The 18,185-nt window shown below is 33.6% G+C and overlaps 3 protein-coding genes and 1 pseudogene across 3 annotated transcripts; 2 read left to right on the forward strand and 2 right to left on the reverse strand.

Moving 5' to 3' along the window:
• The first annotated feature begins 253 nt into the window (after nucleotides 1-253).
• LOC116350482 lies at nucleotides 254-607 on the forward strand (annotated as a pseudogene).
• Nucleotides 608-3,402: 2,795 nt separating this feature from the next.
• LOC116350485 (sestrin homolog) lies at nucleotides 3,403-5,724 on the reverse strand. Its single transcript, XM_031782279.1, has 9 exons — nucleotides 5,691-5,724; nucleotides 5,476-5,585; nucleotides 5,220-5,402; nucleotides 4,931-5,141; nucleotides 4,724-4,845; nucleotides 4,512-4,656; nucleotides 4,219-4,442; nucleotides 4,030-4,140; nucleotides 3,403-3,489 (listed from the first exon to the last, which is right to left on the reverse strand). Exons 1-9 carry the CDS (start codon nucleotides 5,722-5,724, stop codon nucleotides 3,403-3,405), a joined length of 1,227 nt encoding a protein of 408 aa, XP_031638139.1.
• A 2,903-nt stretch (nucleotides 5,725-8,627) lies between these two features.
• Nucleotides 8,628-9,387, reverse strand: LOC116350483 (phosphoserine phosphatase-like; the record flags this gene model as incomplete). Its single annotated transcript, XM_031782277.1, has 2 exons — nucleotides 8,628-8,887; nucleotides 8,970-9,387. Coding segments are annotated over 2 exons (678 nt in total), but the record flags the coding sequence as incomplete, so codon positions are not given.
• A 534-nt stretch (nucleotides 9,388-9,921) lies between these two features.
• Nucleotides 9,922-11,249, forward strand: LOC116350484 (DCN1-like protein). Its single transcript, XM_031782278.1, has 4 exons — nucleotides 9,922-10,039; nucleotides 10,231-10,771; nucleotides 10,869-10,909; nucleotides 11,025-11,249. Exons 1-4 carry the CDS (start codon nucleotides 10,037-10,039, stop codon nucleotides 11,172-11,174), a joined length of 735 nt encoding a protein of 244 aa, XP_031638138.1. The 5' UTR covers nucleotides 9,922-10,036; the 3' UTR covers nucleotides 11,175-11,249.
• Nucleotides 11,250-18,185: the final 6,936 nt, after the last annotated feature.

The following is an 18,185-nucleotide window of genomic DNA, read 5'->3' on the forward strand; positions in this document are numbered from 1 at the left end:
TGTTTTTGTTCTCAGTCTTTCATATATTCTGAAAGTGTACGTCTAACGCATACGAAACGGATGCACGATAAATATTCCCCTTTCACTTCGTATGTTCGCTGGTATAGTGTGTAACCGTTGTAATGGCAATAGCGTCAACGGCAGCACATACGAAGCGAAAGGGGAATATGTATCGTGCATCCGTTTCGTATGCGTTAGCCGCACGAGCTCAGCATTTCTCAGCTCTCAGCTATATGCTGAGCAGCAGCAAATCATGATACTCTGTAGCAAAGTGCTGGAGTTGATCAAGAGATCAGGTTGCAGCGAAGCAATGTACGAGAATTCACATAAAAATCCCAATCGATATACGATCAAATCGAAAAATCAAACTGATTTTACAGTTGTCCAATCGGGAAATCATAGTCGAATGACTGTAGTCTTCCGTGTCGGTGATGAGGCTTTGAAAGCGGAATTTTCGAAAGAAGCTCAAGAAATTGGGATGCTTCAACTCAAAGGACATCGATCGGTTGGTGGTATTCGTGCATCTCTTTATAATGCTGTCACCCTTGAAGACACCGAAACACTCGTAAAGCACATGGACGCATTTTTGACCAAATATAATAAATAAATAAATGCAACCATAGAAGACAACGAGGGTTCCTGGGGTTCGGATTATTATTTTTTTCGGTTTTGATTCTGACTTCTGAACACCAAAACATTTTGGATCATTTGCTACTGTGTCGTTTTCAATATGGTCGATTTGTTTCGATTTTCCACTTTTGTTCTTTTTTAGTTTTTGCTCGTTTTCCTAACGACTTGATTTCTTTTTTATGTGCGCATATAGACAACAGCTTCGATTTTGTTGAATAGTTTTGATGAGCATCGAGATGATTTTGGTTCGTTACATATAGACACATTCAAATAGTTAAATGGCATAATTTCTTACCTGGTTTGGTGCTTGACGTATTTTTACTTTTCCGCACACACCACTATGTAGATTAAAGTATTGTAATCATTCAATTGTAAATTGTTTGGTAAGAGAATAGAAAATAAAGAGTCTTACGGGAGTAAGACAAACTTTTTCGCACGGTGGTATTTGCGTATTTCATTAAGAAAGTTCAAAATAATATTTGTTCGAATTTTCAAGCCTTTCAAGCGGCGTAAAGTTCGAGACCAAAAAATATGTTTTAACTTTGGCAACGAAATATTCTTTAATTTAATAGCAGAAGTACCCGAGAAAATATTTTTCACACTTTCATGATGAACCCATTTGTACGATATTTGAAAGTTTTCTATTTTCTAACAAAACACTATAAAAAATATGTCTGACGTTAATTTTGCCATAAACATTATTTTTGAAGCACTTTTCATAACTAAAGTCACAACAAAGAGGTAATGTCAAATGCCTTTATAAAGTCCCTAACGCAGTTTCTTATACTCTTTTACTCACACACAAACAAAACAAAATGTCAAAAAACAGCTGTTCGACCGAACCATTCATAACCAACTTCATGCTACTAGTAGATTCGGAATGAAAATAATGTTTGAAAATTCTATGATATTTCGAAAAATGAACTAATTATTTTGGAATTTTTTAATCTGTTTAGAATAAAATAAATTTTTAAACATTTTTTGTACTAGCAATATTTTAATAAACATTCACTTATTATTTAATTTTCACAATTTCCATCAATTCACAAAATTTAATTCATAGCACTAGCATGAAGTTGGTTATATGAAGCCCGGTAATATGATGACTATTGTCCGTTCCCAAATCTACGACAATGCCATCTCTTATTCCCCATCTGTTGCGAATTTTTTAACCAACCAATTGATTGGTTCAAATTAAATAGTTTAATATACATTCAAAAAGGTTTTCAAGTCTAGTCCCGACTATTTGAAAAATCCTATTAAAACAAAACATGAAACAATTTTTTTGAATTCATTTTTTTAATTGTCGTCGATTTTATGGAGTAAAACATATAGAAACAATATATACAGACTATCATCACACTTTATAACAGAAGAACGAAACATGCTGTGTATGAAAATACTAATACATGTGCGCATGCTCAGCTTCGTTTCTGTGATGACCAATTTAAGCGTACATGTGATGCTTGTGTATGTATTGTTTCTTTAATCTCTACAGTGTACTGTCAATTTCGCTCTTTCAAATCGATGGCAATTAATAATAAAATGAATTTTGTATCAACAAATGATTTTTAATATGGTTTCAATGATTTAAATAAGGATTTTTTTCAAAAAAAATGTGGGATTAAAATTAAATACTTTTATTTTATTTTAAATTAAAGTGAACATTTTTTCACAGAAATAGCTACTGCTGTGTAACCAAAGATGGCGTTTTCGGTTTAGATGCCACTGACGTTTACATATAAATATGTCAACGCAATCCCCGGTTAGTTATATGTCAACCTTTATTCATTCGTATAAAAACATATTATGTTCACGCACACATAAATGTTGGGGAGTTTTGACAATTCCTCTTTGGATTTTTGTATGGGAGCCATGTCACCTTAATGGTGTGAAACTTTGCACGGGTTGTTTTTTCACAAAAAAATAACATTCGGAGGGTTTGGAGAAATGTCAACCAAAATTAAGAGTACCTCCCATACAAAATATTCGTTTTTGAGCCAAAAACTGAAAATGTTGTATGGGAGGTACCCCCAATTTTGATTGAAATCTCTTCAAACTTTCAGAATGTTATTTTTTTATGTAAAAAATAGTCTGTGCAAATTTTCACGTCATTGAGGTAGCATACAGGCATGGCTCCCATACAAAAATTCAATTCTTTTGTGATTTTTTCAAGGAAACTGTATCAAAAATCTCGTGCCAAAAAACCCCCCAATACATATTTTCGAGTGTTTAAGTCTACATAAAGTATGACTTTTGGACGAAAATTGGACTCTTTTCCATAGGTATCACTCCAGGCATGAAATTCGTTTCCATCAACCAAAGTCGCTCAAAAGCTAATGATTTCTATTCCCTGGGCCCCATAATCATCCCGTGAAGTCAGATTTTAAATAACTTTTTTGGGGGTTGATATAATCGATGGACAAATTTTGCGTACAGAGGACAACGTATGACGTACGACGTACAACGTACAACATGGAACAGACCCACAACAACCATGCTCAAAACGGCCTGATTCGGGTTCTCTGACCTCAGAAACTTCCAGAAAACATGTTTTTGAGGTTTCGTAAATTTTGACCCATTGCAATACTTTCTCCTTACACACTAGGTGTGTGCGGAAAAGTAAAAATCTATACAAAAGATGCTATTATTTGAATGTTAATGTTTATTTGATTGTGTGATACATAACAATATACAAATATATTCTTCAAATCACATTTATGACATTTTCAAAAATATGTCCTTCAAATTATCAGTTGTTGTAATTGCGAATCACGTCATGTATCTCATGATTTCGCGCAATGAATACAATAGTTCTGCTTGGTTTCGGGCTTCGAGTATCATTAAATTTATGTGAACCTGCAAAAAAAAAAGAAATGTGAAAAAAATCCGAACTTAATTTGACAAATTTATCCGTTTATAACCGTTTGACTCATTCATTTGAAAAATGCAAGCATCTCATTCATTGATTTTGTATATGGAAGCGACAAGCAGGAGTTTGAAGGACTCCATGTGAGCTTAGGTGCGGCGAGGAGTGTTTGCGCGTCCTCTCTGTCATCCCATGAGTCTATCTCACTCACATACATAACTTTTTGACAAGGAGTTTGAAAAGTACTCTTTTACAAATTGAGATTTTTTTAACAGATCTTGAAGTGAAAACCTTTTTTTTGCCATCAATTATCTGACACCAAGCTACCTCCCAAAAATGTAAACTGTCAAACTTTTCTGAATTGCCAACATCAAAAGCAATGCTCATATAAAATCAATGAACGAACATTATCATATGAACACTTGACTGAATTTTCAGTCAACCGCTGTCAACATCAGCACCGAGTGAAACTCTAGAATTAATGTATTGCAATGAACGAACACCTGTATATGGTTGTGCATTTAACATACCTTTTCACTGTGTTTCAATTCCGTTAAAATACTGTCGTAATCTTTCTTGGTGATGCGCTCCGGAAAACAGCATGCAGTCTTGATGAATATTTTCAATGACCGCTCTAACAGCTGCAATTCAAAAATCAAATTAGTAAAACGAATAAAACCCGAGCAAAATTGGTCATTTAAAAAAAAACAAAAGCTCACTTGATTCACTTCACCATAATCGTAGTCATCGTGTCTAATGCCATAGATGCATTGAATATAATTCCAAATGGCACGACGAAATTTCGATGTATCTACATTGGTTTTATCGGCCATTGTAAAATACGTTAAATTGTATGCAGATCGAAATTTCAAATCCAATAAATCGCCAACATCGTTGTATAGACGATTTACTAATGAAAAACCGTGATCATCCCATGAATAATCTTGAAGAAAAGAGATAAAAATCATTAAATATTCCGGCAAAGTGTTGCTTTTTCAAGTTGTTTGCATACCTTGTACGCGGAATGTGCCCGGCACATTTTCGACGCCACGTCGTGTAAACTCTTGATATGTAAACAATGGATCATCGATGAAATGATTGATATTTTCGGGTATCTCGATAATTAACTCTTTTATGGTATCAGGTAATTCGTGTGCCTGCAATGATAACATGGAAATTTTTGAAGACAAATTCGATTTTCAAAAGGAAAAGAGGCGAGAGTACCTGTATTTCGACCGTTTTAAAGCGATCGTTTAATTCAGTTTCACTGCATTCATCCTGCTTCAGAGACAATGAACGCATGCGCTGCATCAAAGCATCAACACTAACCTCTTGTCTACGTTGACCTGAAATAAACGAAAATGAAGAAAAATTCAAAACAATATTTAAAAATCTGACAAAATATTGTATTTTCTAGAAAAAATTGCATACCAATTAAACTGGAACGAAATCGATTTGGCGGTGATGAGATATCGCTTGGTTTTTGCACATTTTTACTGTATTTTTGATTAGATGTTGGATCCAATTCTTGTGTTAAACCGCATGAAAACACAAACGATGACAACGAATGAAAATGGGATAGCAACACAATTGCATGCACTAATTCGGATAATGACCAATTGTTCGGTCCTTTGGTCAAGCGCTGTTGGCACACAAAAATAAATTGAATTATTACATCCACAATCAATTTTGAATTTTCCACAAAAACAGTGTCACTCACCTCGATGTGTTCCTTAGTCAGCAGCCATGGTCGGTGTGCAAGTATTTTGTTTATATTATAAATGGCACGCAGTTTTGGTGGTATAAAATCTAAACCGTTCAACCAGTTCGGATCCCCATTCTGATCGAGAAACTCTTTCTTATGCAAATTCACCAAATAAACGCATTGATGACGTGCAGCAGCCTAGAGTGAAAAAAAAATCAGGCGGGTGAATGTTTTGCATTTAGCCGCAATTTAATCGCATTCAAAAACTTACTATGATTGCGAGGTAGTGTCGATATTCATTCGGTAATGGTCCATCAGCGTACATAATAAATGTTTGAATCTTCAAAAAGTGCTCCAAATAACTTGGATGATAGGCGATGACTTGAAAGTAAAATTCAGATGACGATTAGAAAATTTTGAATTTTTCATTCATTTTTAGGATAAACAATATTGAATCTATTTTAACGATTCAAAGTTGATACATACCTTGTGTAACATGGTCCAATTCAATTTGATCCATAAAATACTGCTTAAGACCGTACTGTGTGGAAAAAAGAAAAGAAAACTATGAATTTAGTGAAAAAATTAAAGAGCAGGAAGACGAACTTTTCCGCAATGTGATACGTGCGCATTTATGTTGATCACTTTCATCTGAAAATAGAATGGAATTTCCATATTTTTTCACCGAAAGTGAATTTACACAATCTCAAAAATGTTTTTTTATGTAGATTTGTATCTAAAGGGCACATTCGGAAATTTGCAAAAACTTTCCAAAACAAATTCTTTTTGAAGAATTGAATGAAATATAGAAAGAATCAGCGGCGTTCCTAGAGGTCAGCTTTAGGGGGGGTTTTATTTTTTTTTTCGTCAAAAGCCCTAGCAAATCGAAAGAAAATTATATCCAAAAGGCTATTCTATCTAGTGTAAACCTCCATTTCATTTTTGAGAAAATTGAGAAGCAAAAAATGACCCCCAACTCACATTCAAACTTCAGCCCAATAAAAACTATAAAATTCGAAGAAAAAATAAAATGTCTTACATCCGTAAGATGAACTTTTCCGCACTGTGATCCACAACATGCATTTATTACAAATCCTTTACTCAAAAAATTCACGAGAAAACTGGATCTGACATTAGTTTTACGATAAAAATAATTTTCGATGCACTTTTCATACAAAAACTACTAAAAATGGGAATTTTTGTATTGGAGCCATGCCTATATGATATCGTAATCATCTGAAAATTTCGTCACTAACGTCATATTCGGTTTTCTCGTACCCAAAAACCCCCCAATACATATTTTTGAGTGTTTAAGTATACATTAAATATCACTTTTGGAAGAAAAATTGAATTTTTCCCATGGATGGCCATGGGCATCATACCAGACATGACACTTCACTCTATCAACCAAAGTCGCTCAAAATCTCATGGTTTCTATTCCTCGACACCCCCAATCATCCTTTGAAGTCAGATTTTGAATTACTTTTCTTGTTTGAAAGTTATCGTGTTAACAAATTTTTGCGTACAGCGTACAGGGTACACAGAAACAAGTATTCGAGTACGCTTACTCGCAATTGCGGTGTTAGTAGAGGTTTTACCCCTCAAAATGAGTTACTCACTCTATTTAACTCTATTTTTGGTGTTAGTTTCATCGAAGTAAACGCATCACAGTGAAAAAAGAGATACATGTGTAGTACATCTGTACGTTGCCGCATGCGGTCAACGAGTTATGTTTCGTTGCGTGCATATGAGTCTGTGTATACGCTAACGAATATGATTTATGCTGAGTGTATCGTCACATACGTTCGATGAAACTAACACCAAAAATAGAGTAAAATAAAGCACGTAACTCATTTTGAGGGGTAAAGTCTCTACTAACACCGTAAGTGCGAGTAAACGTTCTCGAATACTTGTTTGTGTGCACAAGGTACCACGCACATACATTAGGACATCGAAAAAATGCTAGATTTGTGTTCCCTGGCCCCAAAGACACCCAGAAAACACATTTTTGATTGAAGACTATTAATAATGGCAAGACGGCCAAAAATAGTTATTTTTTAAATGATGAAGTGCATTAAAATTCTTGGTTCCAGTATTATATAGTATATCTAATAAAAACAAATTATTCGCTCCTTCAAAAAAATGAGTGAATGACTGATTGTGGCCAAGGCCTACTGTAATAGATAGTTATATGTTTTACTGAACTATTTGACTTAAAGTTTTGAAGAATTGAATATTAATGGATATTTAATATTACTTCAATTCTCACCCTTTCACATATCATATAGTTTTTGTGGTAACAAGATATTATCAAGATAATTCCAACGGCGTACCACATTAAATTCTAAGAAATTAATTTCTAAGACTAATTTAAATTTTAAGTTATATTTATTTCAATCATGGAGTAACAAAGAAATAAAATAGTGGAAATAAGGTAGTAGAGCAAGAAAGGTTTACGAGCGAAGCGAGCTGAATTTTTTTTCTGTATTTTTGAATTCCTAATAATCGATTTATCTAGTGTACGCTGATTCTCAATGGGGGGAGAGGGGGGCGTTGTCCCCAAACCCCCCCGTAGGTACGCCACTGGAAAGAATATAGTATTTTATTTTGTGCCAAAAATTGGACATTTTCATATTATATGAACTGAAGGAAAACTTACCTCAAAAAAGAAAAATGTAAAAATGTTTTACTACTTTTTCCGGCGTCTCGCAATTGGAGTTCATTCAATTCCTTTTTCTTCTGTTAGCTTTACTCCTTTCGTCGATGTTTGTTCACAGTTTCTTTCACAATCAATATAATTTCATAATATTTGGAACTTATAAAACAAAAAAATTTGGAACTTATAATATTACGAATTAGGATCACACAAATTGATATTTTTTCAAGAGACACAAGTTAAGTTGTAGCACGTGTGTTCAACGCGAGATACGATATTAAACTACAGTTCTAATTACATTGTCTCTGGAAGAACAAGAGAATTTTCTCAGCATGGAATTAGTCACAGCCCACATTTGATCGCCAACTTCAGACCTATGTCAATGATCGAAATTGAACCGAAACTAGACTGAAACTCATTTGGAATTTGCAAATAGCACTACATCAGCACCTTCAGAGCTATTTCATTAGGTAAATGTATTGAAATGTAAAAATGATGAACGAGTTGATTTTCTCTGTAGAGAAAAGATTGCCGAATTTCGTAATTGAAATGTTTATTTTTGATTTGCATCCAAAGTAGTAGTTTTAATGAGATAAAGAGGTAAAAAAATGCAAAAAAACATATTTAGAAACTTTTCGGTTAAATGTGAAAAGCATGTGTCATAAAATGGCAAATGATAATTAGTAGATGAATAGTGTTGACTAATTTTCTTCAAATCACATTTATGACATTTTCCAAAATAAGTTCTTCGACTTGTTAGCTGTTGACTAAAAATCATTAATCAATTCTTGAAAATCGGTGACATAAAATGTGGCATGCTCTCGTACTTCTTCTCTTATCACGTTGCCCCCATACCCAATGAAATTGTTGGCCGGCGGTGATGCTTCAAGGTCGGTGGCTCCATCACCAATCATGGTCACATTAACACTTCCGGCTCGTTCCGACGATTTTAGAATTATGTGGATGGCTTCACTTTTGCCGCCAGTTCGCGATGTTGGCTGATTCACATCAAATCCAGCATATTCACCTGAAATTAAAGAAAATTTGGTTAAAAGGACAATAAGAATAATAAATTGCATGAAAAGATTGGCGAATGCAGTAACACTTACCATCGAAATGAAAATACAGTTTATTGGCAAATATGTGATCGAATGGGATGCCTAGCGTTTCGGCAACTGGTTCGATTAAACAATCGAATCCGCCAGAAATCAGGTACACCGTTTTGTTTGCATCAAGTAACCGGCTAACCAGGTCTTTGATGCCCGGCGATAATGTGCTTGGTCGTGATTGAAGGAAATCCCGAATTTGTTGCTGTGTCGGTTTTATTATATTTAAGCGTAGCCGAAGCGCCTCTTGGAATGTCATCGATCCTTTCATCGCTTCTTTTGTGAGTCGAGCTACCTCTTCACCTTTGCCGCAAAATTTGGCCAATTCATCAATGCCCTCTTCACGAATCACCGTCGAATCAACATCAAAGCATACTATTTGCGAATTTTTTATGATTTGGGACGCTTTGAATGCATTTTTCGATTTATCTGAAAGAAAAAAGATTACAGAAGATGCAAATGAGATAAACAAAGCAATATTTATACACGAAAATATTTTTGTAAATTATTTTTGCATAACAAATACCAAAACCAATCACACTTACTCATTGGTATGCTTTTTGCCATTTTTAAATACTTTTTTTTATTAAAGAAACTTTTTTAGAAGAGAAATAGCAGACGTTGTCATCGCCAACAAAGTTACACAAGAAATGAACCACCTTTCTAAACCAAAACACTCCTTATAATATCGAATATTTTTCCGGTAATCCGAATAATTTCTTTTAAGTGCATTTGACATATTTTATGTAAACAGGTGTTCATCTTTTAATATTTGACTTTACGATTTACGAAATTTCTCTTTGATCACTTCAGAGCTATGTCATTATTCGAAATTGAACCGAAACTAAACTGAAACTCATTAAGCAGATGAGACAAATTGATGCCAGTCTTGATGACAGAACAGAATTATTTTTGTGCTGTACTTATTTGCAAGCAGTATAACATCAGCAGCCAAAGTGTAAGCATTAAAATCTTTCAAAGTCATCAGACATTTTTGATATAATTTTGTGTGTTCTCACCAAAACCAAAATAGTTTTGTGAATTTCAAGACGTAAATTATTTGATAAATAATGGTAAGTCGCTAAAAATCCAAAAAAATTAATTTAAAAAAATCGTTAAGGAATTTTACTTGTTGTGTGATTTGTCCAGTGCGTGTGGAATCACTTGAAATCAATAGCAATCAAAATATTATTATTTTTGTGTCCGATATGTTTTTTTCTCACACAAACAAATTTTTGTTTCTCTCTTTCTCACACACATACAGAACAAGTCAAAGGTGCAACGTGATACGTTGAAGAGGTTCATGGCCCTTACTCAGACGAGTGAAAAGACGGCCACTTTGATTCTACAAAATAACAATTGGATGCTGGATCAGGCCAGCGATAATTATTTTACAAATCCCGAAAGATACAGTCGTTATTTGGAAGAAACGAAAATCGGACAGCTATTTCGACGGTACGAAGATCCGCATGATCCGACAAAAACCTCAACCGATGGTGTATGCCGGTTTTTGGAAGATTTACAACTCGATCCAACATCGAAATTGGTTTTAATCTTTGCATGGAAATGTCGCGCCGAAAACCAATGTGAATTCACAAAAAAGGAATTTATCACCGGTTTTGTCGAATTGGACGTTGATTGTATAGATCGTTTAAGATCAAAACTACTAGCAGTGGAAAATGAATTACACCTTCCAACTAAATTCAAGGAATTCTATAATTTCACATTCAATTATGCAAAAGACGACGCACAAAAAGGCATCGATCTGGAAACGGCCATCGCATACTGGAACATTTTGCTCAGAGGTAATTTTCCAACGCATCGTCCAAAGTTCATATGGAATTTTCCATGTTTTTAAACATTTTTTTACTGAATTTGTCTCTTCTTTTTCACTAATTTCAGGTCAATTTAAATTTCTTGATCAATGGTGCGAATTCTTAACGGTAAGTTGATCACACATATTTTCTACCTGATTCCATCATCCTCTTCACTCTTTCTTCAACCCTTTTCTAATTACTTTTTTCGTCTTCTTTCTATTCCTATCATTTTCTATTGTAGAAGAATTACAATCGCCCGATCCAAAAGGACGTGTGGTATTTGCTGTTAGATTTTATAACCGAGATCGATGACAACATGTCTAATTATGACTCTGAAGCTGCGTGGCCGGTGTTGATCGACGACTTTGTCGAATGGTTTCGCACAAATTAGTAATTTGAAATTACCACTGACAATCGGTGATGAACACATCGACAAACAGAAGCAACGAAAAAGAACACATCAACTCCGATTAATCCATCCATGGTTATTGCAATAACTCTATTTTTAACTTGAAAAAAATATTACCGAAAACAAATGCATTTCTATTTGATGTCAACCTTTATGTTATCTTTCGTTAGTACCAGTTAAAATGTGTTTCACGAACACTTTCGTTATCATTAGTTACAGTGGAATTTCAATAAAGAAAATATTTAAAAATCTTTTAATGTTTTGAATTTAAAAGAATAAAAGATATAAAATCCAAACCGAATTTCAAATATGTAGAAAAGCATAGATGATGACGTAAAAATTTTTAGGGGGGAGGGGGGCTTATGGCAAAATCCTGTAGGGGGTTCCTGGAAAAATCCATGGGGGTTCCCTGACGATGTCAACAATTTGTACGAAATGAGGATAAAATCGTTATTTTTTTTTGGAAGTCATTTTTTTGGCGAAAGTCCCTAGCAAATCGAAAGAATTTTCTCGGCCAAAAAAAGTGAAGAGCAAAAAAAAAGGTCCTCATTTCCAAAATTGTTGAGGGTTCCTTAAAATATTTTAGGGGGGTCATCCGATCCCTAGGAACCCTCGTCATCACCTATGGTAAAAAAGAGTTACGAGGAAACCATATAAGACGTTAGTTAGAAGAACCTTTTAATGCGGCCATCAAATTGTAGATTTGCAATTTAATGCTGGTCACAAGCCCAGATAAACGCAGAGTGGAAGGTTATCAAATTAAAAAATATATAAAAATAGAAAATTCCATTGATTGATTTAATACATTGACAATTGTTATCTTTTAACCTTACACTCTGCGTTAATCAAAACTAACTCTATTCTATAAATAAATCCTTTCTTATTGCAATGTTGAGAGAATCTTTGCTATCATCATAGTGATATTCTGTACATAGTAAAATGAATCAATATTCTTTAAGTAACTAGGCCAACCAAAGTTACATTCTTTTTTGCTGCTGTCTACGCTGGCGGTCACTTTAGGTGCAATATGTGAGGTGCGCCACTTACAAATGCTCCTTAATCTACAAAGATTGAATATAAAACATAATTTTAGCGAATTGGACAAGTTGTTTGAATTTATTATTACTTTCTTAGATTATATACATTTTAACCAGAGCATGTCATAAGGCATACGTACCATATGTATTAAACGGTTTTCGATCGTACGAGATGTGATACACAGTGCTGCGAACGCTTTGTATCGTGTGTATATGTGTAAATATATCGGTCGAACCGATTAACAATGAAAATAACTACATAATAAAATATCAACCTCATTATGAAACTTACAATTCCTTCAATCGTCCAACTGCGATGGAAAAAAAGCCTCATAATTTGCCGCAAAACCACGATGTTCTGTGTGACTTGTGACATAATTGATGATCATGCGATTTCCAGTTGATACAATAATATCATTTGAAAATTTAGTACCACAGAAGCGACCCAACAACGGTGACGTATACCAATAACCGTCATAAACTTGTAAAAAGTCAATGTTACAGTCAGTCGATTCGAATATACTTAAATCATTTATTTTAAGTCGAATCCGTTGTCCATCCTTGCCTGTGATGCACCATTCACATAATCGATAATGATATGTGCGATTTGTTGGCCGCACTCAGGGCACTTGTATCACTTATTTGTTTTTCGGATGTCAGTTGTACTCAATTGTACATTTCTACCAAGTTTCGGCACAATGCCATTCTTTCCTTTCTTTGGCAGGACGGTAAATAAGTCAGCTGATTTTAAATTTTTACCTTGGTATGAAACGTGCCCCATAGTCCGAATAATATTTTCCAAAAACCAATACTTCGAACCAGCAACTTGGTTATAATGCATGATCGAGTCAAAATCGTATGGTTCACCAAGTGTCAATACCGCTTTGGGTGACAATTTTCGAAAATTTTCTTTGAAATCTAAAACATTTTTAAAATTGTCTTTTTTTATTTCAATGTACTCATCACGATCGGGCCGGTTATGTTCATGATCAAATCCAATTACATGTCCCAATTCATGAATAATACCGGCTTCGGAGCAATAGATCCCCCCAATAAATACACCTTGACCACCACCTTGCTTGCCAACAAACGAACAGCCTTTATATAACAGCCATTGTTCTCATTAGCATAATCATCACTAATCACATAATCATCTAATGAGTCATTAGTCAAATTTAAATCTGAATAAGTAATCTATATAGAAGCGAATGTATCTATGTTTGTCCGGGGTTGGTATCCAGTCCAGAGCTGTCCACGAACACCTAAGAACGAACCGTTCATTCGTAGCGTTTTTTAATTCACATTTTGTTCGTTCGTTCGTAGAAAATCAAATTTTCGGATTGTTCGTACAAACAACAAATACGTTATAAAAAGTACGTATATATTGCAGTACTAAAGGGAAATAGGAAAAACATTAAATCGATTTTTCTTGCTTTTCCGATGGAAAATCGTGAAAAATAAGCAAAAAGGTTGAATCCCGTCTTACGTCCATGAATTCCAAGGATGAATTCTAAGGATGCCTGTATTTCCATAAAAAATTCATTTTTTGTGTAATTGTATGTATTTTTATTCGTAATTCCATGAAAATTCGAGTAACCGTCCAATCAAAAAAAAAAACAAATCTGCATCAAAGCTTCAACACTAACCTCTTTTCTACTTTGACCTGAAATAAACGAAAATGAAGGAAATGTCCAAAGAATTTTTGAAAATATCAGAGTTTGCGAAATGTCTGAATCTATATTTCCAATAGAATTTTACGGTGGGCGCTGGTATCGAAGATTTTTTGTTGAAGATTCAACGAATACGACATCTATTAAAATACAGTGTGACATTCTATATTTATAGACACACAAAAAAGTTCGTCTAAGTAGATTAAGATTATTTCAATAGATGGCGCTATGTTCCGACGAACACTGTGTTGTAAGTCATTTGTAAATTTACACTGAATTTTCGTAGTAAATTTACAAAATGTGTCAAAATGAAAGTCACAATATCATTTTGTAAAAATACTACGAAAAGTCAGGGTAAATTTACAAATGATGAATATATCAGTTTAAATACAACTTTTTCACAATTTTTTGGTAGCATAATTCCAAATAATAATAATAATAATAATAAAATAACAGAAAAAAAACATCAAAAAAAACAAATAATGTTATTTTTTGACTTCATGCATAGCGACTTTCACTATCGAAATTTACAATTCTCATATTTCGATAGATGGCGCAATACGTATGTTTATAAACTTTTTTGTGATGTCAAACTTGATGACTTCATTTAATAAATAATTATATTTTTACATTAATAATTGCAAAATTTACGATGAAAAAATGGTTTAAAAATAAATAAATTGTTTTTAGAAAATTTAGGGGCATTAATTTTATTTTAATTTATTAAATTTATATTGCAATGAAAAACTATCAATTTTCTGTGAACGTTGGTTTTTTTTGAACGGTTTGTAAATTGAACGCTTATCTGACACATGAGATTAACAATTGACATTTGTTTGTTTATACACAAACAAGTTGAAAAACTATGTGTACTGCGTTCTATCATTAAAGGTTGTAGGAAAAATTGGTCCAATGGAACAACTAACTGTAGGTGAATTAAAAAAAAGATCCCGCGAAATCAGACAAAATGAATTTTCTATGCTATTGTTATACGGAGATTCATAGTAGATTTACAAAAACTACCAATTTTCATAATTTGTAAAATTACTATGAAATTTTGTAGTAAATTTACAAATGATGTAAATTGGACGATTTTGTAAATTCACTATAAATTTTTGAGGTAATTTTACAAATATATATTCAATATAGGTTTTTGTAAATTTACTATGAAATTTTATAGTAATATTACAAATTTTGTAAAATTACTATAGTATTTCATAGTAAATTTACAAAAACGTCATATTTTCATATTTTGTAGAATTACTATAAAATGTCATAGTACATTTACAAATTTTGTAAAATTACTATGAATATTCATAGTAAATTTACAAAACCATCCAATTTTCATCATTTGTAAATTTACTACAAAATTTCATAGTAAATTTACAAATTATGAAGATAGGACGTTTTTGTAAATTTACTATGAAATTTTATAGTAAATTTACAAAAAAGTCTTATTTTCATAATTTGTAATATTACTATAAAATTTCATAGTAAATTTACAAAACCATCCAATTTTCATCATTGTAAATCTACTACAAAATTTCATTGTAATTTTACAAAATTTGTAAATATACTATGAAGTTTTATAGTAATTCTGCAAATTATGAAAAAAGACGTTTTTGCAAATTTACTATGAAATATCATAGTACATTTACACATTTTGTAAAATTATAATGAAATTTTGTAGTAGATTTACAAAAACCTCTATTGAATATATATGTTTGTACAATTACGTCAAAAATTCATAGTAAATTTACAAAATCGTCCAATTTACATCATTTGTAAATTTACTACAAAATTTCATAATAATTTTACAAATTATGAAAATTGGACGTTTTTGTAAATTTACTATGAATCTCCGTAGTAATTTTACAAACACGTAGACTTCAAATATATTTGTAAATTTACTACGAAAATTCATAGTAATTCTACAAATGATAAATATAGTAACCATTGTAGAATTTGACTTATGGCGCGTTAAACAATGCCACACATGCCATAAGTGATGTTTGACACTTGAACGTTTTTGAACGTTGTCGAGCGCGCCATCTTTTGAGAATTTTTTTCAAAAATAAACTTTTTTCGTGTGTCTACAAATATAGAATGTCACAGTGTACATAAAGATTTTTGTTACTAAAGAACACACTGACTCTGATTTTGTGTGTCCGTTTGTATTGCAAATTCTGCACTCAGTCGTCAACCGTAGCTGCTTGTACAAAATTTACAACACACACGCATACACAGAATCGGTGTCAGTACTAATACGTTTGCAATACAGCTATATAGTTCGCTAGAGCTGTGTCAAGACAGCAGTAGTAACGAAAATCTTTATTGTCTTTAATAGGTGGCGTATTGTTGAATTTTCAATAAATATTTCCATACAAAAAGTGCTTCACCAGCGCCCACCGGAATTTTATAAATAAATTCATCAAATATGTTTGTATGTATAGGTGAGCCGTATGCGAACGAAATGTGTGGACAGCGGCTACGAATTATATGTAAAAGAGGCGAACACATTGAAGTGATCGCTATTTCTCATATTCGCTGCATGAAATCCGACAGAAGCATAGCCGCTTGTATATGTGAGAGTAGAAAGAACGAATATGAGAATGAATGAGTTGCGATAGCGTATTGTGTGCCATCTGTATTGCCGTTTATTCATTCTCATGTTCGCTATTTCTGCTCACGCATATGTAAACCGCTATGATTCAGCCGAATTCTACTGCGTATAAAAGAAATAGCGAGTACGTCACTGTGCGTGCTCGGCTCTCATACAATTCGTAGCCGCTGTCCACACACTTCGTTCGCATACGGCTCACCCATACATATAAACACATATTTTGAGAATAAATAATGAATTCACAAATTTCGCAAACACTGCAAAATATTGCATTTTCTAAAATTGTTTGCATACGAATTGCACTGGGACGAAATCGATTTGGCGGTGAAGAGTTGTCGCTTTGTTTTTGCATAGTTTTATTGTATTTTTCCGAGCTCCTAGCGAATTTCCAACGCATCTTCAAAACTATTAACATTTGATCGAACGCGTCACAAAGAATTTACAATAAATTGTTTAATACCTTCTGCTCAAATATGGACCGGACTGTGCAAATAAAACAATTTATTTTCATTACAAAAAAAAAACAAACCGCGTTAATTTAAATTGAATTAAAAGCAAAATATCGTAATAAATAGCAACATTTTGATCATGTATGACAATTTTGGTGAAATTTTTGTATGTTTTGTCAGTAACTTCGGTATGAATAGTCATTTCTGGGGTAAAATTGGGCGCTAAATCCGAATCAAGGCCAGATTCGGATTCAGCGCAAAAAATTACCCTAGAAATGATGGTGCATTCGATTCAAAAAATATCTGCTTCATACACTTTTTTTCGTTCGAAAGTCAAAAAATGATCCAAAAATGACATTTTCCCTACAATTTTAGCCAGTCGGTCCAAAAATTTTTTTTCTATCTAATGATGCAAGTTGGCTAATTTTGGTCTATAATTTATTTTAGGCACTTGGGAACAATGATGACATGTATGAGAGATTTGGGCCACCCTACTTTTCATATACCGATTTCGGTATGGCTTTCGAAATCTTCTGCGAATTCTCTTTTATCACATCAGTCGTCTCAAAACGATTTCCGCGAAGAGGCAATTCAAGTTTTGGGAAAAGAAAAAAGTCAACCGGAGCCATATCTGGCGAATGCGGTGCTTGTGGGATGATATTGACGTTTTTGTTCAAATAATCGCGTACAAGACGTGATGTGTGGGCCGGTGCATTATCGTGGTGTAAAATCCACGAATTGGCTTTCCATAGTTCTGGCCTCTTTCGACGAATATCCTCCCTTAAACGCTTCAACACGCCCAAATAATATTGAGCGTTGTCAGTGTGACCTTCCGGAAGTAATTCTGAGTGTAAAACACCTTGATGATCAAAGAAGACAGTCAACATTACCTTAATTTTTGAGCGACTTTGACGTGGTTTTTTGGGGTTTGGCTCATCCGGAAAGCACCACTCTGAAGATTGTTGACTTCAGCAATTTTGGTACAAGCCGCGCTGCAACACGTAAGATGCTATGCACTGATCCATTTGATATTTCAAACTCGGCAGCTATCTCTCTTTCGGTAATTCGACGATTTTGGAGCAAAATTTTCTTCACTTTTTCGATGTTTTCGTCGTTTACTGATGTTGCTGGACGACGAGCATGAGGCAAGTTCTCAACCGATGTACGACCAACTTTGAACGATTTGTACCATTCAAATGCCTGCGTTTGTGACA

Source organism: Contarinia nasturtii, unplaced genomic scaffold (assembly GCF_009176525.2).
Source record: "Contarinia nasturtii isolate CC-2019 unplaced genomic scaffold, AAFC_CNas_1.1 Cnas_scaffold_4156, whole genome shotgun sequence".
In the NCBI taxonomy this organism is placed as follows: Eukaryota; Metazoa; Arthropoda; class Insecta; order Diptera; family Cecidomyiidae; genus Contarinia; species Contarinia nasturtii.